The sequence below is a fragment of the Leptonychotes weddellii genome, chromosome 5 (assembly GCF_054177405.1).
Source record: "Leptonychotes weddellii isolate Sample4059 chromosome 5, ASM5417740v2, whole genome shotgun sequence".
Lineage (NCBI taxonomy): Eukaryota > Metazoa > Chordata > Mammalia > Carnivora > Phocidae > Leptonychotes > Leptonychotes weddellii.
The window spans coordinates 78,120,077-78,145,319 of record NC_138373.1 but is presented as its reverse complement, the minus strand read 5'-3'; the positions used below and the strand labels follow the sequence as shown (position 1 = coordinate 78,145,319).

Genomic DNA, 25,243 nt, shown 5'->3' with positions numbered 1-25,243 from the left:
TACATCACCAGGAAGAGTTTGGTCTCCCTGTTCCAGGGCAATGAGCAACGGATATTCAGAATATGAGTATTAGAAATCTTGAGTTATTTTACTTTATAGTAGTACCACATGGAACTTTCTCCTGAGCTTGAGACCTCTATATTTCACTGCCTATGGGAATCCCGTTTTGGATTTCTGAGGGCACCTGTGGGCCAAATCAGACACTGCCTCTTACCTGCTTATGATTTTTCAATGTAATCTCATCACCTAGAGAATAAGATCCTACACTTATTGTATAATGCCCCTTACAATCTGGCCTAATTTCAATTACTAATAATTCTCTCACACATTACATTTGCATCTCCATGTTTCACTCTTTGTATGAAACTCTCTTTCCACCTTTGTTGCCTGACGACATCCTATTTACAGAGGATTCTGCTTAGGCATCTGCTGCAGGAAGAAAACCTTCACTGAACCCTACCACTGTCCTAAATGTCCTTAAGTCTGCATTCTCATAGTACCCTATGAGTGTCTCAATTTTTTATCACATCCCGTTTTATATTTAAATGACCTATTTGTCCATCTCACACTAACAATCCAAGCTGGGGAAGGCTGGATCAGATCATACTTACCTTTTGCATCCCTAGTGCTTAGATCAATACCTGCAAAGAATATTTCCTTTTTTTTTTTTTTTTTTTTTAATCCAAATGAACAGCCTCGACTTTCTTCTGGTTGGTTATGTTCTGAGATCCTGTCATGGAACTTGGTCTCTTATCTCAGAAGTTGAAGGTTCCCATAGAGCCAGCTGCACAGTTCCCAGAACACTAACAACACCACAGCCATTTACCAGGAGCGGGCTGCCCTGACTCGGTCTCCTAAAACACAAAGTCCAGGGCTTGGAGAAGGAGCAGGAAAAGAACAATGGAAGCTGACCAATCCAGACTCCTGTTTCTATTATTTCTTTTCGCATGGCGACTATCCCCAGAAGTTGCTGCAGAAGTTCAGGAATCATCAGGTAAAAGAAAAAGCACTTGGGTGACCATTGTTGTTAGGGGAAGAGAAGGGAACGTGGGAATGCTCTAAGTACTTTTCCTCCAAACAGAGAACATTTTCAGGAAATGGAAAATGGATAAAGACCTGTGTTGCCCAGTGGAGAAAAGAGAAGTCTAGCGTCGTCCTTCAGAGTGAAACCATAAGGTGGAGTCACCCTCCATATGTTAGTAAAATAATAAGGCCTTGGGATGATGACCGTGATCTCTTCGGCCATAGTATATAGAGAAAAAGTAGAGAGGCCCTCAGCATTTAGAACTCCTCCCCTCCACTTGATACCCCAACATTTTCTCCTTCTTTCTCTCTCTCTCACTCTCTAGATGGTTCTGCTGCTTCCCAGAAAACTGTGTCACTCACAGATGTCCCAGCGACCGTGGAATTCATTGCTGCTGCTGAGGTGGCTGTCATAGGTTTCTTCCAGGTTTGTCCAGGTACCCCGTTTCTGTTCCCCCAAAGAACCAGGAACATCTTAGCTCAGAGCAGCCATGACAGTCACCTGCTGGCCAGATGATACTGCACTAGAAGTCAAAGGGCACAGAGTCTGCTTTCAGCTTCTCAGTCGAGACCTCTCAATTTCAAGACATTCTCAGTCTCTGAATTATATCTTTCTCACACTTGCTTCAAGAGTTCTGAGGCTCCTCATCTAGGAGTGCTTTGAATCTTAAGTCCATATCGGGACTGCGGAGGCAGGGGCCAGAGTAAACTCAACTTCTATCATCCAGGAAACAGTAGCCAATGGCTAATCTCTGTCTAAAGCCTTACCAAATAGGTAGTCCCTCATCCTTCTAGCTCTTCGTTTGTTCAGAAATGTTGAAAAAGGATGACCTTTTGAACATTGAAGGCATTAGCTGCCATCTTCCAGATTGGCTGCCTGGCTAATGAAAGTAATCATACATGAAAGGGCACTGCTCCAGCATTTTTTCTTTCTTTGAAGGTAACATCTGATTATTCTCACAGATCAAGCCCCTGCTCTTATTGCAGACCTTCTTATCCATTTCCGTTAATTAGTTACTACTCGCCACCACCCTGGCGATTCTGTGTACACAGTTGGAAATGGCTGCAATGAGATGCAAGCGGGGAAGGAAGACAGGGGAGCCCATTTCTCCGCGATGAGAAATCTGATCTGGAGACCGCAACAGCCACCCTCAGGAAGGCAATGAAAGTGGGAATGGAGGCATTTGCAATAACTTAAGCAGCCACCAGATGCCATCCATCATTTGATCCATGAGTAATTCCACGCTAAGGAGAATCAAAAAGGGGGAAGCCTAGATTAGCAATTGTTCTTAGCCTCGAATGCACTCCACACACCCTTTCCAAGGAGCAAGATACCCACTCCCTCTGCTTGACCCCAGAGGCAAGGCTAGTCAGTTTCTTTTCTTTTTGCACTTCTCCCCCTCCGGCCCAGAAAGATGTCAGAAAAGGCCATGCTCCCTCCTGTTTATTGCCTGGAGCTGCTCTGGGCAAAGGTCCTGTGACAGCAGGGAAAATGATGGCGGCTTGTTATGGAAGAACTGGAATCTTGGAATCTTAATTTAGACGTGGCTTCCCTGCCCCCTCCTGCAGGCCTGGGTTCTAGAGTTGGAACAACACAGGAACAATAGCTTCACGGGCAATACCTCAGGTTTAATGCAGGAAAAGAAGACCGTTCTTCCACATCCTGCACAAACCTTTGTTCATAAAACTTCTAAGCTTCCATTTTAATTTCCTTCATTCTTTTTTTTTTTTTTTTTTCCTTTTTGGCTCTTTGACAGCACCTATTTCTTATTTTTGCATTTCTTCTTTCCTCCACAAATTGTTCCCAAAACATTTGCCTCTTCTGGTGGATCAGTGACAGTGCAGCCCAGCTCTGCAGGCCTCTCTGATTTGGAGGCCCCTCTCTGCTAATAAACTACAAGCTTTATGGTAAGGCCAGACAGCAGTTTCAGGCTGAGCTACAATTCTGTAGTTACCTATTAGCCCACCCCGCCTGGAAAATTCAACAATCCCACTGCAAATTTAGCCTGCATTCTTAGACGTAAATGTTGTTTCACCTGACAATAAATCAAGTCTATGATTTTTTTAATATGAGTGAGCACATTTCTATTCCCTATTCTCTATGTTTCTCCTCTCTAACATAATCCCTGTGGATTTTTTCTTTTCCTCTTGTTTTCAGGATTTAGAAATACCAGCAGTGTCCCTATTCCATAGTATGGTGCAAAAATTCCAAGATGTGTCATTTGGAATCAGCACTAATTCTGAGGTTCTGGCGTACTACAATATCACTGGGAACACCATTTCCCTCTTCCGCCTGGTAAGCTGGGTGGGCTTCTCGAGCCTTCTTCCAGTTTTTCCTTAGGTTATAGATTCATGAACTTGTGAGCCCGGAAAGGACTCTATGCCTTTAACACTAATGATGGTGCCAGGGACAGAGGAGTCAGGGACAATGATGACAAAGATGGTGGCTCCGCTCAAGCTTCCCAAACAGGTGCTGTCATGAGATGGAGAGAGAACTGGACTGAGCATCAAGAGGTAGGATTGCAGCACAGCTTTGTCACTGACCAGCCACGTGAGTTGTGCAAGTCCCTGGACATTTTTTAGCTTCAATTCCTTCATCTGTAAAATAGAAGAATTTGACCGTATCATCGCTAAGGTCATTTTGAGCTCCAAAATTTTATATTTTTATATCCTTGGGAGTTCACTTATATTTACCAAACATGTATTAAACAACCACTGTGCCTTCTGCAAGACACTGATAATAAAAACATGTTAAATATGTTCTCTGCTCTCATAGGTCTTAAAATATAGTCGAGGATGTAAACATAGTTTATAAGTTTCTACAATGCAAAGAGCATCACTGTGGATAAAGTATGATAGTCATTAAAAGGATAAATGCAATGTAGGGATTCTGGAAAAAAAAATGATGAAAGAGACAACTGAACTGGGATTTAAAGGAGAGATAAAATTTGGACAAAGTAGAGGAGAATTCATGTCCAAGATGGGAATAATAACAAACTTAGGAAACAGTGATCAAGCCAATTTGACTGGATCTCAGGGTACATGTTTAGAGAAAATAACTATAAGAGAAGTTTGATTAAAACCACATTATGGAGAAATTTGAATACCAGGTTAGTGGGTTTGCATTTAACTTGGTTGGCACTGCAAAGCCCTTAAAGCCTTTAGATCCGGGAGTAACATGAACAGGAATGTGTTTTAGCAAGATGATTTTGGCAGTGATGACTAGGGTGGATTGTTAAGCAAAAACACAAGAGTAGAGAGCACTTTTGTTAGGCTGACAAAATCAACCATGTACTAAGGGTCTGCAGTAGAGAGGGGATAAAAGAAAGTGAAGAAAAGGGGCGCCTGGGTGGCTCAGTCGGTTAAACGCCTGCCTTAGGCTCAGGTCATGATCTTGGGGTCCTGGGATCACGTCCTGCATCAGGCTCCCTGCTCAGTGGGAAGTCAGCATCTCCCTCTCCCTCTGTCCCTCCCTTCTCCTCCCTCCTTCTCTTCCCCTTCCTCCTCCCTCTTCCACCCTTCTCTTCCTCTTCCTCCTCGTCCCACCTTCTCCCACTCATGCACACACTCTTTCTCTTTCAAATAAATAAATAAAATCTTTTTTAAAAAAAATTATAAAAAAAGAAAGAAAGTGAAGAAAAGGCAGGTCCTGCTAATGATTAAACATAAAATTTCTGGAAAGTAGGCAAAGTTTAAAGCCAGGGTAAGAACGAATAGTGAGGGCATATACAAAAATAGGGATTTCTGATGCTTTAGTTAGTTGTTAAGTTTGTATTGTTTGTGGCATATCAAGATAAAGACGTATAGAATCTATTGGAAATGCAAAATCGGGACAAAAGATAAGTTTTCAAGATTTCTGCACTAAATGTCCTTCCCCCTCTAGCCTCCATCCTATATATTTCACTTCTCACCCAAATCTCTTTTAAATGTATTTTATATTCAGTGCCTCCAATTTTCTTCAAGCTCTTAAATACCCTATTATCTAATCTATGCCCCACACTCCATTAAAACTGCTTTCCGGAAGGTCAGCCTGGTTTCCACATTTCCAAACCCAATGAACACACTTTAGGTCTTATTTAAGTGAACATGTCTGCCATATATGACTTTGTTGACGGTCTCTTTAGGATTCTTTCTTTCCTTAACTCCTAAGAGCCTACTTCTGGTCTTCTTCTTTTCTTAGTCTCCTTGAGATGTTCTCTGCCTCCATGTACACTGTTTCCTGACCCCAATGCTCTTTCCAATCTGGGTTATAGAATTTGCGTTCCATAGAAGCAGAGACTATTTTGTTCACTCCTTCAATCACAGAGCCTAAAAAAGTGTCAGTCATGGAGCAGGTGTCCATTAAGTGTTTGTTGAGTGAATCAATGAATGAATGAATGTGTTTTCCTTAGGTAATACAATTCTTTTTGTTTGACTATTATGTGTCTACTGAGGATCTGAAATGTTTTATCTCTAGCCTGGACCTCTCTCATGATTCAAATGCTTGCTGTATATAATTATTTGGGATAGTTTCATTAAGCGTTACAGTCCTCACATGTTCAAAGCTGAATTTATCATCTGCACCTGCTAAATTATACTCTTTCCTCTAAAACACTTTTATTGAATGGCTCTGTTCATTTAGTCTAATTTTTGCCAATTGTACCTCAAATCTGATTGAATCTATATTCCCCTTCACTCTTTCGACTTCATTCCTCATTTAGGCCCTTAGCATCTTTGGCATAAACCATTTCAATAGCTTCTTAATTAGTCTCCCTTTGCTACTTCATATCCAAATTCTAGATTGTTATCACAATGATGTATTTAAAATGGAAAGTTGACCATGACATTCCCTTCTTAAAAACACCTCGATATTCTCCTTTTCTTACAAGATAAAAACCAAGATATTTAATGGTACATATAGTCTTTTATGGCCTGGCCACTACCTGCTTCTCTAGTCCCTTTTCTAGCACATTCCCACGGTAGGCTTTACTCTCTTGCTCCACAGTGTGATAATGCAATTCCATGACTTCACACAGGCCCCTGCCTAGAATGCCACCACCTTCAATGGCCCCTGTCACTTAGCCTCACCCAGCGACCTCCTCCTATCCCAGTGAGTCAGTTGAGGCACTGTATCCTTCACAAAGCCTCCATGGAATCTTCAAACTGGCCTACCTACGCCTCTGTACTTCCATATCTCTATTTACATTTACCACTTTATAGTGCGTGTCATATATCTCTGTGTCTGTCTCACCTAATATGACATTAGACCATGAGCTATTCAAGGGCAGGAACCACGACTTATGCACGTTTGTATTCCAAAGTTCCACAATATGCCTCTGGTCACTAAGACACTCAGAAGTGCTTGAGAAATTGACTCACGTCCCAGAGTACATCTGAGTCCCTAATCCTTTGCCCACCTGGACAGCAGCTGCAGGTTGTTATTGTCACCATCGTGAAATAGGATTAAACCGAGCTCTTCTGTGAAAAGCTTTGGTAAGTCAGGTATGGAAGGTGATTCTAATGCCTTTCATGTGACTGCTGAACCACTGGGAGTAACCCTTCCCTAGAAAAAATGCTAATCAGATACACGTCCACAAGTCCTTCTTCTCCCAGTTCGGTGTTTATAAATCTCACAAAGGCCTGATTTAAAAGTCTTAGTACTAAAAAAATTTTATAAATTAAATAAACAAACAAACAAATAAATAAGTCTACCAAGATACACATGTGGGGAAGAAAAACTAGAGCTGTTCCTTCCAATGTGTCCACAGGCTTTCTGACCTCTAATGGGTGCATTAGCCTGGCTTACAGTGTATTCTTCATAAAGCCCTGTTGATGACTTGCCAGGGCTGTTCACGCTTCTTTAGCAACTGTTTTTTGTTTACCACTAGTGGCAAGACCTACTCTAAATGAACTCCTGGGAACCTTGCAGATGAGATTATTGATGTACCATACCAAAAACAAACATACCGGTTCCTGCCCTGCTCCATGGGCAGGTCTGGGAGAGGTTCAATCTATGCCTCACCAGCTTTGAGATAAAATATTTGTCTCAGTTTCTACTTTCAAAAGTTTAGTCCATATTTTAATAGAATTATTATTTAGGAGTTTGGGGTGACTTTTTTTTTTTTTTTAGAAGAACATCAACCAAGACTATTCTTTTTTAAATTGGGAAAAGTGAACTTGTTGTGAAATTTTGGGTACCTATCTTCATCTTAAATGTATAGTTCATTCTGTTTGTTTTGTGTTATGATAGATGTTACGCTAGGTGTTTTTCAGTGTTCTACCATCTAATTCTCAAGAGAATCTGATGAAATAATTATTATTATCCCTGCATTATCAATAAGGACACTAAAGCTCCCTACTCTATATAGTCTCACAACTATGGAATAAACAGACGTCTGATTCATACCCAGAATTGCTGTCTCCAAAACATGCCATTTCTATGATACTATAGTATAGTATAGAAAGTATAGACTTTCTGAAGTACTTAAGCCTGGCGAAAACCTTTGTTTTCACTCCTAGATTCTATCAGGCTCCTCATTCTCAAGCCCACTTAAAATTAAACCTTCTCCTAAATCATTTCTCTATCCCCCTGGAACTACTTAACCCCTAGGATTACTTCTCAAGATTTCATCTAGGCATTACATATTTTGGCAAAGAAATCTCAGAATGCAGACATAGAGAATTTTCAATTGTAAGAACATATTCAGAGACAAGCTGGAATAATGGTAAGTGGAAAAATAGTAAGACTGTAATGAGTTGACATTACTAGATGCTTTGAAATGTTAGAGCAATACGAAGCCAGCAAGTGCTATATTCATGGAACACAGCACTCTCCAGAAAGAGTGCAGGCCAACTCTATAAATGTGATCAGAAAGAACTTAAGTCAGTGAAACAATAATAAGCTGTGTATGACAACCTGTTTGGTGTGTGTGACAGCTTGTCTTTTGTGAGTGTGACTTGCAGGCAGACCCTCCACCCTCTCTGACAACACTCCCGCTGTTGCCCTAATGGAGATGTAATCCTGGGTTGAATAAACCATGAACCTGTTCTAAAATGGAATTTCAGATATTATTTGAATGTTTATCTTGCTTTGGGTTTCCTCAATCACCTCTATTTTAAGAAATATAATTAACCTAATTTTGACCCAGTGGGATAGTAATGGAAACACAGTGAAGGCATTCTTTCATTCTTTGGACAGTTATGTGCTGGATTCTTATTATAAGAAATGCACCTTGCCAAACGAAGAGAATCAAAAGGAACTAGTGCATAAAAATAAGCTAATAAATGCAAGAAGTGAGATCTGTCCAATTATTAAGTATTTTTTTCTAAAGTATATATTTACCAAATATATGGCGAGCTAAGCAGTTTACAAAAACAAACGCAGGAACATGAGGGTTTTTGTTTCACAGATGATTTCTCAGTGCTATTCAAGACATTTAATACTATAACTGTGGTGTAAACTAAGACAACTTTAATACACTTTATAAAAAACTTGGTTCTTAATTAGAGAAACACATAAGAATTCAAAAAAATATTGCTGAATTACTAATGAACAGGAAAAAAACTAATCTGTTGGTATGGCACAGTGTCTAAAACATAAAAAAATCCACTTCAAATACCCTTGGGAAGGCTCAAAATTATATTTTAAGGTGGCAACCCTTCTGGTTTACTGTTTCTCTTTTCCTTCTGGTGCCTCTTTTCTTGGGGAGAAAAAGAATATGATATCTCAAGTAAAATTCTTTCCAAAAACTGGAAAATATATAAAAACAATTCTTCCCCAACTCTTGGTTTCAGGGTCGGATTTTCTGTCCAGTGCATTATGCAAATAATTCCTGAAAGAAGGGAGATTTCCCGTTCAAATGTTGTTTGAACACATGAATGTTCCAGAGCTTATTCGTTTAAGACCCACGGAACTAATCTGCCATGTTGCGTTAAAAGAAGTTCTCATTTGTGAATTAATTAGAATAAAGTGATTTTCTCCAAAAAAAAAAAAAAGAAGAAGAAGCACTACAAACTGGAGAGACTTCAGGAGAGCGGTTTTTATTAAAACTCTTTGCTACTTAGAGAATGTTATCACCCCTTAACATCCTCTGCCTCCAATATAGTGCATTCCTGAAGTCCAGAAACACCTGGAGGAACGGGCGCTTCCTGTTCTCCCTGTTCTGGGAAGTGGTGAGGGACTGCCTGGAAAAGAGCAGGGAGGGAGGGGTTCCCGGCCACAGCACAGCTCTGTTAGCTGAGGCATGCCACCAGGCCTGCCGGTTCCTAGCCAAATAATCGTGAAGTATTTAGACACATGAAATATTAAAAGGGCCCCGGTTGTGATTATAATAATGATGATTTTGATGTTTGCAATTAGCAAAGCCTTAAGTGTGAAGGAGACATGCCATCTGGCAAAGCAGCCGCAAAAAGACTGTGTGCTCCTTCTCTTTCTCTGGGGACTCTTACTGACCCCTGCAGGAGGATAGGAGGGGCCGGGCCAGGACTCCCCCCAGGAAGACTTTTTCTCTTGCTTTGCTATTTCTGCCCCAAGCCTTCTGCTCAGAACTTTGTGAATATTAAAACAATTAAGTATAAGAAGGGAGTTCACATTTTTTAAAATATCCTATGGTTTTGACGATTTTTTTTCAAAATTCTTATTTTGAAATACATTTTTTTGCACCTCAGCATTTATTTGTTTTATAAATTTGAGTTGTGAAGAACAGTCATAAAGTGATTGAATTGCTCTCTGAGTGAATGTCAAGCCCCGCTGTACCTCAGTGCCTAACACACAGCAGGCACTCAAATAATTCATTCGCAAAGGTATTATAAGAGAATGACTGGGTATATCCAGAATTAATATTATTAACCATAGAGTGCATTGGGCTTCTTAAAGGTGCATATTGCTTTTAACTAACCCGATGGGAGACCACCTTGAACAAAAGAGGAGAAAAATAGGCAACGGGACTCATCATGGGAATGACAATAATGAACAATCTCAGATTCCTGTAGTTTAGTGACTTCAATTTATCTTTGCCTGAATTGCCTCCTGCATAAACTAAAATGAGACTTACCTCTGACTTTGCTGGGTAGACTGGGAGAAAGTATCTCGGCGCCAAAATGATGGTTCTGATCCAGCGCAATGGGTAGGACCTATATGAGATAGCAGATATAAGGGAAGAGGTTGAGATGTCCACAGGTTGGTGGCCCAAGGATCTCAAACTATTTTAGGAAACAGAACTCTTCAGGAGCTAACATTTGTCTGTAGGCATAGTTGCTATGGGTGATAGAAGCATGATCTGGTACCTTTATGGGCATGAGTAGATTGGGGGAGAGGAACGGAAAACTCTGGAACAATGATGGACAGTATGAAGTCTTATGCTCTAATATATCTGAGTATGGTGGAAAGGTAGTTCTAAAATGCAAATGTGGTATAATGGACTAGGTAACTAGATAACCCTTCCACCAAAACCAACTTATTTTAAAAGCCAGGCAAGCAGAAAAGGGGGCAGGGAGGCTTTGGAGAACAAGAAGAAGAAGGAGAAATGTCTAGACTAAGATCTAGAAAAGATGAAAATCCAGAAAGAAAATGCTGCATTGGGACTGTTCTTTGTCTGGGAAGCTTTTCCTGCCAGTTCTTGAAGCAGTCAAGAGGCTAAGAAGTTTACTAGCTTTTTTAAGACCCTCAAGGAGCCAGAAAAGTAAATGTTGAAATTCAGGGCCCAGAAACGGAAGTAGGAGGTAGATTTAGTAAAACACCCTTTGCCCCACTTTGGACCCTAAAAAGCAGTACCCTAAGAACAAGGATGTAACATAAGTAGATCAGCCCTCCCAAGGGCTGCAACACATTTAAATCATCTTAATCACTGAAATTGGATTAAGATGGTCATATATGAATATATAAATTATATATTATATATATAATGTCTATGCATACATGCAGACACACATATACCTCTACACATACATAATTATATATATATGTATCATATATATAATCTACCCTTAGCCATGCCATAGTATAATATAGCTGAAACTCAGAGAAAAAGAGGAAAATTTTAAATCAGAGAAAAGAGATTACCCTCAAAGTAATCTCAAAGGGGTAATACTAAGTTTCACAGATGACTTCTCAGTAGAAAGAATACCACATATGAAGAATTATATCTTGCAAAAACTGAAAGAAAATAACTGTCAACTTAGAATTCTACCTCCAACAAAAATAGCCTTCAAAAATAAAGCAGAAATGATGATATTTTAAGCATGGCACCCAACAGATCTTACTCACACTAAAAGTTGTTCTCTAGGCAGAAAGCAAAACATCCCAGATGGAAGCTCAAAAGTGCAGGAAGAAACAAAAAGAAAATAAAATATGAGAATGTGCAGAAGTGTAAATGTATATTGACTATATGACAATAATAATAACACTTTGTGAGATTTAGAATTAAAATACACAATAATAATCACCTTTGTAAGTCTTCACTGTGGGGTAAGGGAATGGAGTCGGAAGGAGGAAAACTACTAGAATGTTCTAATGTCTGCATAGTCCAAGAAGAGACAAAATTGACAGTTAAAATTAGATTCGGATGACTAAAGAATGCATGTTGTATAATGCATGCTGGTACTCCTCAAGAGAATGACTATAGCACATGTAACTTCTAAGCCAATCAAGGGGAAGAAGGAATAATATAAAGTGCTCAATCAATTCAAAGTAGTCCAGAAATGAAAGAAAGTGGATATTTGGAACAGGCAGAACCAATAGGAAATGCATATGGGATTAAATGTATTCGTGGTTACATTATATAAAATAATGCAATCAAAAGACAAAGAGAGAAAAAAAAAAGACAAAGAGAGCAGACTGGATTAAAAAATACAACTCTGTGCTTTTTACAAAAGACATATCATTTTTTTAAATTTTATTTTATTATGGTTATGTTATTCACCATACATTACATCATTAGTTTTTGAGGGAGTGTTCCATGATTCATTGTGTATAACACCCAGTGCCCTCTTTAATACCCATCACCAGGCTAACCCATCCCTCCACCCACCTCCCCTCTAGAACCCTCAGTTTGTTTCTCAGAGTCCAGAGTCTCTCATGGTTCATCTCCCCCTCCGATTCCCCCCCTTCATTTTTCCCTTCCTACTGTCTTCTTCTTTTTTTTTTTAACTATAATGTATTATTTGTTTCAGGGGTACAGGTCTGTGATTCAGCAGTCTTACACAATTCACAGCGCTCACCATAGCACATACCCTCCCCAATGTCTATCACCCAGTCATCCCATCCCTCCCACCCCCCACCACTCCAGCAACCCTCGGTTTGTTTCCTGATCATTTTAAAACACAGGGACACATGTAAAATATAAAGATAGGTTAAAAATAAAGGGATAAACCCCATGATCCAGCAATTACGCTAATAGGTATTTACCCAAAAGATGCAAAACTACAGACTTGAAGGGGCACATGCACCCTGATGTTTATAGCAGCATTGTCAACAATAGCCAAACTATGGAGAGAGCCCCAATGTCCATGGACTGATGACTGGATAAAGAAGAAGTGGTGTATATATACGATGGAATATTACTCAGCTATCAAAAAGAATGAAATCTTAGGATGCCTGGGTGGCTCAGTCAGTTAAGCGTCTGCCTTCAGCACAGGTCATGATCCCAGGGTCCTGGGATTGAGTCCCAAATCGAGCTCCTTGCTCAGCAGGAAGCCTGCTTCTCCCTCTGCCTGCCGCTCCCCCTGCTTGTATGTTCTCTCTCTCTCTCTCCCTCTCTCTCCCTCTGACAAATCAATAAGTAAAATGTTAAAACAAAAAGAATGAGATCTTGCCGTTTGCAATGACATGGATGGAGCTAGAGTGTATTATGCTAAGCGAAGTAAGTCAGTCAGAGAAAGACAAACCATATGATTACACTCATATGTGGAATTTAAGAAATAAAACAGATGAACATATGGGAAGGGGGGAAGGGAAAAAAAAGAGAGAGAGGAAAACAAACCATAAGAGCCTTTTAATGATAGAGAACAAACTGAGGGTTGATGGAGGGAGGAGGGAGATGGGCTAAATGGGTGATGGGTATTAAGGAGGGACTTGTGATGAGCCCCGGATATTGTATGTAACTGATGAATCACTGAATTCTACTCCTGAAACCAATACTGCACTGTATATTAACTAACTAAAATTTAAATAAAATTTTTTTTAAAAAAAAGGAATTCCTACCTAAAGAAAAAGAAATAAAAGGATAGAGCTATACCATGCAAATACTTCCAAAAGAAAGCTGATATAAGCATATTGATGTCAGACAAAGTAGTCTTTTAGGCAACAAGAGATAAAGAATGATGCTTTATAATGATACATATTTCAATTTGGCCAGAAGATGTAACAATTCTAAATTTGCATTCATCTAATAAATGGCCTGAGAACATGTAAGCAGAAACTGACAGAATTGTAAGAAAAAAATGGTTAAATTCACAATCACGGTGGGAGATTTTAGTACTACTCTCTTGATAGAATAAACTGGTTAAATAAACCAATAAGAATATAGAAAATTCGAACTATGAAATTAACCAAGTGAGCTGTTAGTATATACAGAATACTGTATTTGAAAACTGCAGAATATACATAATTTTCAGGACACATATAACATATCTAGAAGTTGACAAATGACATAAATAAAATGTAGAAATTAAGCTAGAAATTAATAACAAGATTAAATTAAGAAACACACTTCTAAATAGCCAATAGGTTAGAGAAGAAATAAGAACAGAAATTGGAAAACATTTTGGACTGAATGATAAAAAATCTACACATAAAATTTATGGATGCATTTATAGCCCTGTAAGGGGGAAATGTGTAGATTTTAATGTATATTTTAGAAAAGGATAAAAATCAAGATCTAAGCATCCATTTTAAAGTGAGAAAAATGGGTTCCAGGTAGATTTCCAATCTATTGTGGAAAATAAAATGGTAATGTTTCTAGGAGATAATATAAGAGAATATCTTCACGACCTTGGGTAGTCAAAGATTTTTAAATAAAACAAAACAAAAACACACACCAGCTATAAGGGAAATGATTGATAACCTCAACTGCATTGAAATCACCTGTTTATGAGCAATAACCAATAAAAGGGAAGGTCCCAGTGAGGGAAGATAATGCAATATAGAAGCAACAAAGGACCCATATATAGAATATATAAAAAATATCTTCAAACCAGCAAGAAAAAGATAGACACTCAATAGAAAAATAGGCAAATGAAGAGGACATACAAGTGGTTACTCAGGGAAATGCAATGTAAACCACAACAAGGGGCGCCTGGGTGGCTCAGTCAGTAAAGTGTCTACCTTTGGCTCCGGTCATGATCTCAAGGGTCCTGGGATTGAGCGTTGAGTTGGGCTGCCCGCTCAGCCAGGAGTCTGCTTCTCCCTCTGCCTCTGCCCCTTCCCCCTACTCACGCTTTCTCTCGCTCGCTCTCTCTCTCTCAAATAAATAAATAAATAAAATCTTTTAAAAACACACACAGTAAGACACCACCCCTGTTCACCAAAATGAATACAATTAGAAAGGCTGATTAATAGCAAGTGTTAGCAAGGATGTGGAGCAACGGGGCTTTCAAACAATATGGGTGCAAGCATAAATTATTATCTACTTGAGAAAATAGCTTGGCATTTTTTGTTAGTTGAAAACACGAATGCTCTCTAATCAAAAATCCCAATCCAAGGTATATGGTCAACAGATAGTTACCATGAACAAGAGTGTTCACTGAAGTATTATTTTAATAATCAGAAACTGGAAACAGCCTAAATATCCATCAGTAGTAAGTGAATAAATACATGTTGCATGTTTATACAATGGAACATTATACAGCAAAGAAAATGAAAAACCTCAGCTGCATGCAGGAACACAGATGACTCCTAAACAAAATGAGATACACATACCAAAAATACACTGTTGGTTTCCACTTATATCAAGTTTTAAGAAAGAAAACTGAACCACAGGATCAAAAGATGCACCCGTAAGTGGCAAAGCTATAAAGGAAGGATTGAAAATGTTCACCATAAAAGTCAGGAAATGGTCACCTTTGGCCAAAAAAAAAAAAAGCAGATTATGGCTTAGAAGGGAAGACAGAGGGCCTCCGGGGCTCTGGCAATATTCTGCCTTTACCCAAACAGTGGTTCCACGGTTGTTTGCCCTGTAATAATTTTTAAAAACTGAGTTTTACATTTTCCATTTCGTGCTTTTCTCATGTGCGTATTATTTCCCGTTAAAAGGGTACATACATACATACATAAATCTGATTATGCAAATGGATCCTCTTGCCTTCAGGTTAGACTTGAGTCTATTGACCTCGGCTTCAAGGCCCTTTGGAAGTTTGCCCCAGCCTACGCCACTAACCTTGTCTCTCTCCTACTCACACTTAACCTCTACTGTCATAGCAAACTAACTGCAGCTTCCAGAACATGGCATCTCACATCTTTTTGCCTTTTGCAGATACTGTTTTTTTAATTTACAACTCCCTCCCCACCCTCATTCACCTGATCTAGTTTTAGCTACTTTTTAAGTGTCGCTTCTTCCTGGAAGATTTCTGTTCTTCCTTTAGGTGACATATGGGCCTATGATTCCCCTGTGATAACATTTCTGTTCCCTTTTTTGTATCCCACAGGACAGTGTTCTTTGAAAGCAGAGAGTATTTCCTATTTACCTTGATGTCTTTTGAGCTTTAGTCAGTGCCTGACATGTGGTAGATAGTCCAGAAACATTTACCAATGAATGAATAAAAACAGAACAGTGACAACTCTATCCTTTTTGTGTTACCCAGGTGGATAACGAAAAACTGGATTTAGAGAGCAAAGACACTGAAAGCATTGATGCCACCAAATTAAGCCGTTTCATTGAGATCAACAGTCTCCACTTGGTGACAGAGTACAACCCTGTGGTAAACAATAGCCCTTGTCTCCAGACCCTTTGAAGTTCCTGTGTCAGAGAGGGTACTTGTCTCCATAGCAGAGATTTCTTCCTCTAGAAGTTCTAATCCTTTGACCAGTAATAACAGTAGCTGTCATTATTGTTGTTTATGTTGCTATCCTTACTACAACACTTTACATTTGATAGACTTGTCCCTAATCAACAAAGAAAGAAACCGAGTTATAAAACTTAAATACCCATCAGGGGGCGCCTGGATGGCTCAGTCCGTTGAGTATCCTGCTCTTGGTTGTGATCTCATGGGTTATGGGATTGTGCCCCACATCCAGCTCTGCACTCAGCATGGAGTCTGCTTGGGATTCTCTCTCCCTCTCTCTCTCAAATAAATAAATAAATAAATAAATCTTTTTTAAGAAAGAAAGAAAGAAAGAGAAAGAAAGAAAGAAGATAAAACTTAAATACCCATCAGACGACTAGTAAGAAAGAGAGCCTGAATGCAAAGTCAAGATGACTGAGTCAAAAACTTCTGAGTTTTGCTGCCTGAGAGGGTTCACTAAAGGCAACTCATCTGAGCAACCCTCTAGACCACACTTTTCAAACAAAATCACAATCTCTGCTGAAGGTCCATTTTTTTTCCAAAAGCATTCATGACCAATACTTTTGCAAAATACAATGAAAGTAAATAATAGACAAATGGAATATTAAAAAATAAGGCCCACTGATCACATATTTGGATGTTACAGCAATGTAAAATTTCTATACAAGCTTTTAAAACCTCTCCCTACCTCCTTGTGGACCAGTAACTAACAATTCCTGGTCCGGCACCCCCTCCTCATGCCTAGACTCTCACGGTGGTCAGCTTTCTTTCTAGGTTTGTCTTCGGGTGAAGGTGATGATCCAACTATTCTGATAATCTTCTGTCCTTCTAACACTCTACAGCTTCTACAAGTACCTTCTATGCCCTGTCTTTTATTTTCCCTGATGTAGATCATAAAGTGATAGAGTATTAATTTCCAGGGACTTCCTCAGTTCAGAAATGCTGTACATTCTCTAATAATACGACTCGAGATGCACATCTCAATTTTTAGAATTCACAAAGCCATTTCACACCCATTTTCTCTTTTAATCTTCACGTTGATATTTTGAGGTAGGAGAGAGAAAATTATCATGCCCATTTTATAGAGGAGTACATTTAAGATCCAAGTGACTTATTCGGGATCCCATAGTAAGCAGGAAAGACATAGTGGAAGGCAGGAAGTTTAACTGCTGATACATTAGTTCATATTGTCTATTTCCATTTTGCAGGAGAAGAAAAGAGAATTCAGAAAAGTGGACTAACTTCCTCAAAGCCATAGGACTAGCAATTTGAGCTCCAGGCACAGCCCTTTGCACTTGCCCCGTTTTGTTTTGTTTTTATGACTTGTCTGTCTGACTGAATCCTGTGGCTTTTCCATAGCCCCACACAGCCTTCAATAGGAAACACCTCTTTTCCTGTTGACTAAATTCCTGTCCACCTTTCACACCGCGTTTGTCTTCATGGAGTGGTGACTCCATTTCAACTTTTGCTAAGATTCCAAACACATGCACCCCAGGGGTGTTGGCAGCAATACTCAAACAGGCATTTTTTCTCCTAGACTGTCATCCTTCTCATGATTACGTCTGTAGAGGTCAGGAGTGCATGTGGGAGCAGAAACAATGATCTGAGGGTCCCTGGGTTAATGGCCCCGGGATCCTGGAGTTCTGCAGGCAAACGAAGGTAGGGGCGAGGACTGGTCTTCCTGAGTTCTTAGTCTCTTTTCTTACAAAATACTGACACTGTTTTTAAGTTCCACATTAGTAGTGAAGGCAAATCACATCAAGAAGAAATTAGGTAAGAATTTCTTTAGAGAAGCAAGTCCAACTTTTATTGCAACCTTTTTCATTTCCCCAAAGTGATATTTTTCGCATTTGGAGACCGGCCCCCACCCACTATTGTAGATATTTCTCACCTGCTGTTGACGCAGAAGTTTGCACAGTGACAACGAGGAGGCAGAAACCCACAACCACGTATTAGGTCAGCTGTATACTATTTTTTTAAAGATTTATTTATTTATTTTACAGGGAAGCAGAAGCAAAGAAAGAGGGAGAGAGAGTCTTAAGCAGACTCTGCGCTGAGCACGGAGCCCGATGCAGGGCTTGATCTCACAGCCCTGAGATCATGACCTGAGTTAAAACGAAAAGCCAAAAACTCAACTGACTGCACCACCCAAACACCACCCGCCCCCGGCTGTATAGTTTTAACACACACACTTAATATTTGGCTTCAAGGTGAAAAATCAGGCGGTGTCTATTAAGATTAAATTAATCACTTCTGATATGTCCAATCCCTTCTGCTAAGACAGCTGTACCTTTTGACTCCTTAGCTTTGATTTCTTGACTTCCCAAAAATCATTCTCCATCTCTGCTATGGGAAGATGGATGCATGCTTTACATTTAAGTAGCAGGATTTAGTAAAACAAGAGATGGTTGTTGAACATCCAATCTCCCAAATTTAAAATCCAAGAGCTGGCTTTAAACTCCAGGGAGAAAGTCTTGGGAAAGAACTCATTGAACCCTCATTGCCAATGTTGGCCGATAGAGCTGGAGAATCTCTCCAGAGAAGTGTGTAGCTTCCAGAAGTCTACCTAGCTGCTGCCCTTCCCACCATCCTGGGACTCCGCCTTGATGGTTCATTAATCCTCTGTACTCTTCTCTTCCTACACACATGCTAGTTTTACAGCAGCGCTTTCTGTATTTAGGAGGGAGGAGTGAAAAGGAATGGGATTTGTTTAAAACAGAGACACCTGGAGCACTCTTTCAGGAAAAGGAAATGAATTGAACCAGTACCAAAGTCTCATGCTCTCTCCTCTCCTCACCCTGGCTCACGGCTGTCCCACTCCCCTCCATCACCGACAACTTGATGGGAAATCACCCTCTCTCATCAGCAAATAAAGAGCCCATGCTTCTGGTCTCCTGAAGAGCTTATCTTATTGCCGAGGTTTGAGGTAGACAGCTTCCGGCAGAGTCCGTTTAGATGGGGCTTTGCGATGAGCTATGCATCAGGCAGTACCTCGTGATGGTTGAGAGTCTGGAGCCTGGAGCCTGACTGCCTGGTGTGACTCCCAGTCTGCCCCTTACGTGACTTTGGGAGAGTTTGTGCCTCAATTTCCTCATTGATAAAACTGAAACTTTGAGGCTTCAATTAGTTATATGTAAAGACCCAGAAACAGTGCCCCGTACATGATAAGCATTCAAAAGTGTATCTGACTGCTCTTGGGACAGGAAGAGGAACTGAAAAAAGTAACGGATATGTTACATGGTGTATTCGTTGTCCATCGGTATATAACAGGTTGCCCCCAAATGTATCAGCTTAGAACAGTAAAAATTGATTCTCTCCCCCAGTTTCTGTGGGCTAACAATTTGGGAGTGGCTAGGCTAGGGGCTTCTGATCTGGAGGCTCTTGCCATCCTTGGTCAGAGAGGCAGTCATCGGCAGGTTTGACTGGAGCTAGAGGATCCACTTCACATAGCTGGTAAGTTAATGCCGGCATTGTGCTGTGTGAATCTCTTCGTAAGGCTGCTTGATGTCCTACACTGGGACTGGCTTTCCCTAGAGTGAGTGAGAGAAGAGAGAACAAGGTAGAAGCCACCATGTCATATATGAGTTAACCTTGGAAGTCACGCTCCATCATTTCTGCAATATCCCAGTTGTTACGGATACTAGTTACCATTTGTGTTATGGATGGACAGCTCTCATTTATATTTCAGCCTACTTATTTACTGGGTTGCCACTAATGTTTTTTGTGTTTTTTTTCTCCTTGTCTCTTTCATTCTACTGTAATACACTTCAATCTGCCAGAAAGCGATTGGCCTATTTAATAGTGTGATCCAGATTCATCTTCTACTGATGATGAACAAGGCCTCCCCAGGGTATGAAGGAAGCCTGCACAGATACCAGAAGGCAGCCAAGCTCTTCCAGGGAAAGGTAAGTCTGTAATGGGAGATACCCTTCTGACTACTCAGTACCAGGACAGAGGGCACTAAAAAAAGGGGAGATGGGTCCAGAGAGATTAGATAAATAAGGAAAGTGGGTATGGTTAAGAGATAACAAAGTGAGAACTGGGACATAATGAGTCACATTACTCTGATTTAAAATTAAAGATCTATTTTATAGTGTTAAAGACCTATATAACCATATTTTCCCTTGGCGGGGAATCTATTTTTTTGTTCCTGCATTGAGAAGTGGAGAGAAAAATGGAGACCCAAAGATGCTGAAAGTAAAACTCCCCTATTAGTCACAATGTATTTATTCTTTGCCATAACCTCTTAAAGTTTTAGACTCAGGACTTATTGCTCATATAAAGCACCTATCACGTACCTGGTGCCTACTAGATGTCTAATAAATATTTCTGTTCCTTCTCTACCTTGTGCAGCTCTGTTTGGTATCACTGAAATAATAAATCTTCAACCACTTCAAGGCTACCGCATTAAGCTAGACCTTTTCTCTTTTCGTTTTTTTTTTTAAAGATTTTATTTATTTATTTGTGAGAGAGAGAGAGAACAAGCACAAGCAGGGGGAATGACAGGAAGACGGAGAAGCAGGCTCCCCACTGAGCAGGGAGCCCGATGCAGGACTCGATCCCAGGACTCTGGGATCATGACCTGAGCAAACGGCAGACGCTTAACCGACTGAGCCAGCCACCCAGGCGTCCCTAAACTATACCTTTCCAATGTTGACAACTGTCTGGTGGTAACATAAGCCGGCTTTCTGGTGGCTGTTTCCCTAACACTGGAAGTTTTCAGTGTTTCTGAATGTAAATGATCCTCTAACAAGAATATTCTAAAGGTTTCTACTTTGGGTAGAAGGTTTGATTTAATAATATCAAATAGATGACATTTATCAAGCACCTACCATATGCTAAAAACCATACTGGACATATTAAATGGGTCGTCTCATTTAATCTCCCCCAACAAAAGCCTATTTTGCCAGTGAGAATACTGAGTCTCAGAGAGGCTAAGTAATGTGCCAAAGGCACACAACTAGAGAGTACCAGAAACAAAATTTAAAATGTATTATCTGCTTTTAACCATTAGGCTACACTTAAGTATTTCGCTAATCACTAAAGCTGCTTCCAATTCTGTGTTCTTAAAATTAAATAAACCTGATCAAAGGGATAAAATACCAAAGCAGAGAAAAATAAGAAGAAATTCATTAAATTATAGGGTACAGACTGCAAGTTCAATCAGTGTAAACTGCAACAATCATGAGGTGTCTCTTCCTCCTGTGGACTTCAGATAGATTTTTTTTTTTCTCTCTCAAACCTCTCCAACTGCAGATTCTTTTTATTCTGGTGGACAGTGGTGTGAAGGCCAATGGGAAGGTGATCTCATTTTTCAAACTAAAGGAGTCTCAACTGCCGGCTTTGGCAATTTACCGGACTCTAGATGAGGCGTGGGATACACTGGCCATCGCAGAAGTTTCTGTGGAGCATGTGCAAAACTTTTGTGACGGATTCCTCAAAGGAAAACGGCTGGTAAGTGGGAGATTCCAGGTACAGCAAGTTGAATTTTCCTCTCTGTGTCCTCTTATTTCCTGTTGAATAAAAATTCTTTGAGCTCCACTGGATTTGATTAAGAGCAAAAGTACATGAGGATAAAAGATGGAGAGGATCGGGATGCTTGCTAGGGTAGAGTCGTGAGAATAGAACTACACGTGCATCTTTGGAAACATCTTGCATATTCAAAGGAGCTGAATTTGGGGCTTTACCGTTCTGTTGACATTATTAATGGGAAAAAACCCAAATTCCTATATATAAGAGTTCATGAGATAAAAATTAAGGATGGATTTAGGACTTCCAGGAGGCATTAAATAGTTCAGCTTGCTAATCTCAGAGCTCAAAACCAAGCGTGGGCTTCAAATCTAAATAACAGTGTCATGATGTTTTTCAGAGAGAAAATCATGAATCAGAAGAAAAGACTCCAAAGGTGGAACTCTGATCTCTCCCTGATACTTCTGCATACTACTAAGTATTTACATGAAATAAAAAAAGGGCAACTCAAACCTCAGAGACACCAAATAACAGGATCGCCAGGACTTACACACACGCACACACACACACACACCTCTCCGTTTTGTTCCTTGAAATCTCATTTACTCTCCTTATCCTTTCTTTTAAATTGTCTACACTCTCTCACTACCCATCCAATCTTCTTCTACACGTTCATACCGTGTAGTCCCATACACCCACAACACATGTCACTGAATGGCGCCTTTAAGAGAACTCCTGTGATATCTCTTGGAAGTGGAGACATTCCTGGAGGGAGGTTGTTCTGATTTGTCATTTTCTAGTGAATGTGTACACGGCACAGGACTTACACGTGCACCATATTTTCTGTTCTTTTATGGTTACCAAGGGGTTGAAACTCTACTTTCTTCATAAGCACATGTCCCTCTCTAACTCAGGGCCAGGAACAAAAGGAAGGTCTTAAACACCTTTCTGGAATTGTCTTTTTGCCAGAGTCAAATGATGCTTCCAAGTCTCTAAACTCAGCAGAAACAAACCATGTAAAAATCCTATGCTGGGTTTAGTGTTCCTAACTCCCGTGTAAATCAAGAAGCGCACAGTAAATAAAAAGCAATAACGTTATAGGAAAAGACTGGCATCTCTTTGCAGGCCGATCCTTTTGTAAATACCCAGCTGCCCAGTTAGGCAGTAGGTACCTCCCCCTTCGGTGCCCACTGTTTAGCGTCCGGCCACGAACCACTAATGTGTTATTGTTAACTCTGTGGGTGGGATGGGAGGTGGGTAGAGACCATCCTGCATGAGGATCGGTGTAAATGTGGCGAAAGAGCTAGGAATCGAATTAGGTAAAAGGTCGGGGAGTAGGTAGGGAGGGGGCCACTTGGTGCTGGCCGGCTGGGGCTGACTAAGGGTGGATTGTTGCAGGTGGGGTGTGCAATGCCGCCTATGTGAAGCAGAGGGAGAGTCTGGCGGAGAGTCTCTGGTCTGCAGGCTGTTACTGTCAACACACAGATGCTACATTGTTCCCAGGAGACCCTTGGCTCCGAAGGGCCTAAGTGCTGAAGAGCTAAAAAACCACAGCATACACCTAAGGACTGGCCCAAGCGAGGAACAGGGAGTGAAAGACTTAGTTGTTTCTTTCTGCAGGGAAAACTCCACAGCCTCTGAGCTGGGAGTCGGCGGCCAGCAAGGACGCTATGAAAGCAGCAGTGTGTAGGGCACACCTCTCAGCAACATGAGACCGATGGATTGTGGGGAGGCCATCCAGCCCATCCTCGGGGCTGCAGGAAACCACCCAGCCTCTCGCCTGAGGCTACAAAATAGACCTAGGATAGGCACATCCCAGAAGCCTCCCTTTGATCCTGTAAAGCCGAGCTCTTGACATTTACAGTCAGGAAATTCTTCCTGATACCCCGCTGAGGTCCTTTGGCCACAGAACTCGTTTCTTCTTACCTGCAGTCCATGGAAATTCATAACAGTTGCCAATCCCCACCATCTCCAAGTGGCACCTCCAATGTCTGCTGGTTGTTCTTGACCTCTTAATCCGGTCTTCTTTTCTCCATACCGACAGTCCAACTCTACAGCCAATTTGTTTTATTTCCAAGTCATTTGATTAGCTTTCTTATTTTTCTCTCTTCCCTCTTACTCAACTTTCCCTCTTTTTTTTTTTTTTTTTTTTGCTTAAAATCAAGGATTCCAAACCACTGCAGGAATCTGGCAAATGTTAAAAGACAAATCCTCATGAGCTGTATTTTGTTCCACGTTGGGTTAATTTGTCAAATATTTTACTTGAAGTATTTCCCCCCATAGCTCCGGTCAACACTGACCAGATCTTTATGGTGCATTTTGCTGGCTGATGACATTTGATAGCAATTTTATTACATATTACCTTTTTATGCTTTTTTACCTTTATTGTATTGAATTAATTATTCCTTCAGTTTATGGTTCCCCAAAACTGCAAGATAGTTTTGCCTGTCTTCTTCACAGCCTATCCGTTTTTTGTAGCTCTGATGACTCATGACCAAAGAATGGAACTCTTTCAGAAAGAAGAGATTCTAAGTTTCTCATTCATTCACTAAATATCAGACTTAGGATTGTAAAGTTCTTTAATTTCTAGATCTTCTCTATCTTTGGGTAATATCTGCCTAAGACGTTACCTTCATTTCCCCAAGGCCATGTTATTGTTGAAATATCTTAGCTACTTTTCATTATGGACTCATTTTTTAAAGTATGAAGAAATTGCCATACTTTTCTTTAAAGTGTGAAGGAAGCAGTGATGTTCTACAACAGAACTGTGTAGAAGATATTGGAGGATTTAGAAGACTTTGGTAGAAGGAATAGAAACAGGACATGATTCAGAGGAATGCCAGGAAAATTTGTGTTTGAGTCTCATCTCTTCTGTGTATGTGGCTTTGTGACCTTGGAAAACACTATCTTTAAATTTCAGTTCATTGAGGATAGTAAAATAATTAACAGGATTTTTTAAGATCCCAGGTTGATAATACATATGAAATAAAGCCTGTCATTAGTTTTATTTTTTTAACTTAATACTACCTTGCCTTCTCTGGGTCATAGTTATTTCTCCAGATTGTCAGAACTTTTAAAAAAAGAGAGCTTTTCCCTCAGTACTAAAAGAGTCAGCATGGGAAGCCTCACACTTGGGATTAGAGAAGTATTTGAAATAACTATTTTAACATGTAGGTTTTATTATTACTCAGACATGGTGCAGCCAACAGATCCAGGAGGCAACTGACATTGAAAAGATAGTTTGTTACAGTTTCCAAGAGGAGGGAACATGTCATACCTTAGGGAAACACCAGGATTGGTCAAGAGGCAAAAGGAGCAAGGGGAAAATACAAGCGAAAGGCTTTATTGTGCTTTCTGTGGGAAGGAACAGGCAAGACCAGGTAAACCGGCTTAAGATTGGCTGCTTTGAATAATATCAGCAGGCTCTGGGGCATAGGAGCTGTCCCTAGCTGTCTGGACCCTGGCCCTGGGGCGTTTAGAGCAGGTGGATAGTGGCTCAGAATATGAGAGCCCAGTGAGAACTTAAAGAAGGTTTTTGGGATGTGGGCTCTGGCTTGGTTGGAATTGGCCAGCCTTAGGAAGAGCAATCTCTCCAGGATCAGCAAGGCCCCAGATGTCAAGGCACCAGAAACACAGGGTTAACAAAATACTCTACACCCAGTCTGTCATGGGACTCCTCTCCGGACTCAACCTAGTTTGGTCCTGCTACAAAGGAAGGCATGCTGTTTTTTTCAGGCCCCTCTTAATACACGTTTACCTTGGGTGGGTGGGGGCA

At 40.4% G+C, this 25,243-nt stretch overlaps 1 protein-coding gene and 1 long non-coding RNA gene across 3 annotated transcripts; one reads left to right on the top strand and one right to left on the bottom strand.

The window, feature by feature from the left end:
- Nucleotides 1-16: 16 nt before the first annotated feature.
- Nucleotides 17-22,574, top strand: ERP27 (endoplasmic reticulum protein 27). Of its 2 annotated transcripts, XM_081821277.1 has the most exons (7): nucleotides 17-994; nucleotides 1,350-1,450; nucleotides 3,182-3,319; nucleotides 15,799-15,915; nucleotides 19,779-19,904; nucleotides 21,256-21,453; nucleotides 21,869-22,574. In XM_081821277.1, the coding sequence occupies exons 1-7, from the start codon at nucleotides 901-903 to the stop codon at nucleotides 21,914-21,916; spliced, it is 822 nt and encodes a 273-aa protein (XP_081677403.1). In that variant the 5' UTR covers nucleotides 17-900; the 3' UTR covers nucleotides 21,917-22,574. The 2 variants fall into 2 exon arrangements, with proteins under 2 accessions (XP_081677403.1, XP_081677402.1); XM_081821276.1 differs by having other exon boundaries at nucleotides 21,256-22,574.
- On the bottom strand, nucleotides 9,079-23,564 carry LOC145721739 (uncharacterized). Its single transcript, XR_014145597.1, has 4 exons — nucleotides 23,395-23,564; nucleotides 21,152-21,512; nucleotides 10,056-10,134; nucleotides 9,079-9,186 (listed from the first exon to the last, which is right to left on the bottom strand). It is a non-coding gene; the product is annotated as an uncharacterized LOC145721739 (long non-coding RNA).
- Between the last annotated feature and the right edge of the window lie 1,679 nt (nucleotides 23,565-25,243).

Bases quoted from the DNA above. Each gene is read 5' to 3' on its own strand.
- ERP27 (XM_081821276.1), top strand. From the start codon at position 901: ATGGAAGCTGACCAATCCAGACTCCTGTTTCTATTATTTCTTTTCGCA. The intron at 1,451-3,181 runs GTTTGTCCAGGT...TCTTGTTTTCAG, and splicing joins CTGTCATAGGTTTCTTCCAG to GATTTAGAAATACCAGCAGT. The intron at 15,916-19,778 runs GTAAACAATAGC...TCAATCTGCCAG, and splicing joins TGACAGAGTACAACCCTGTG to AAAGCGATTGGCCTATTTAA.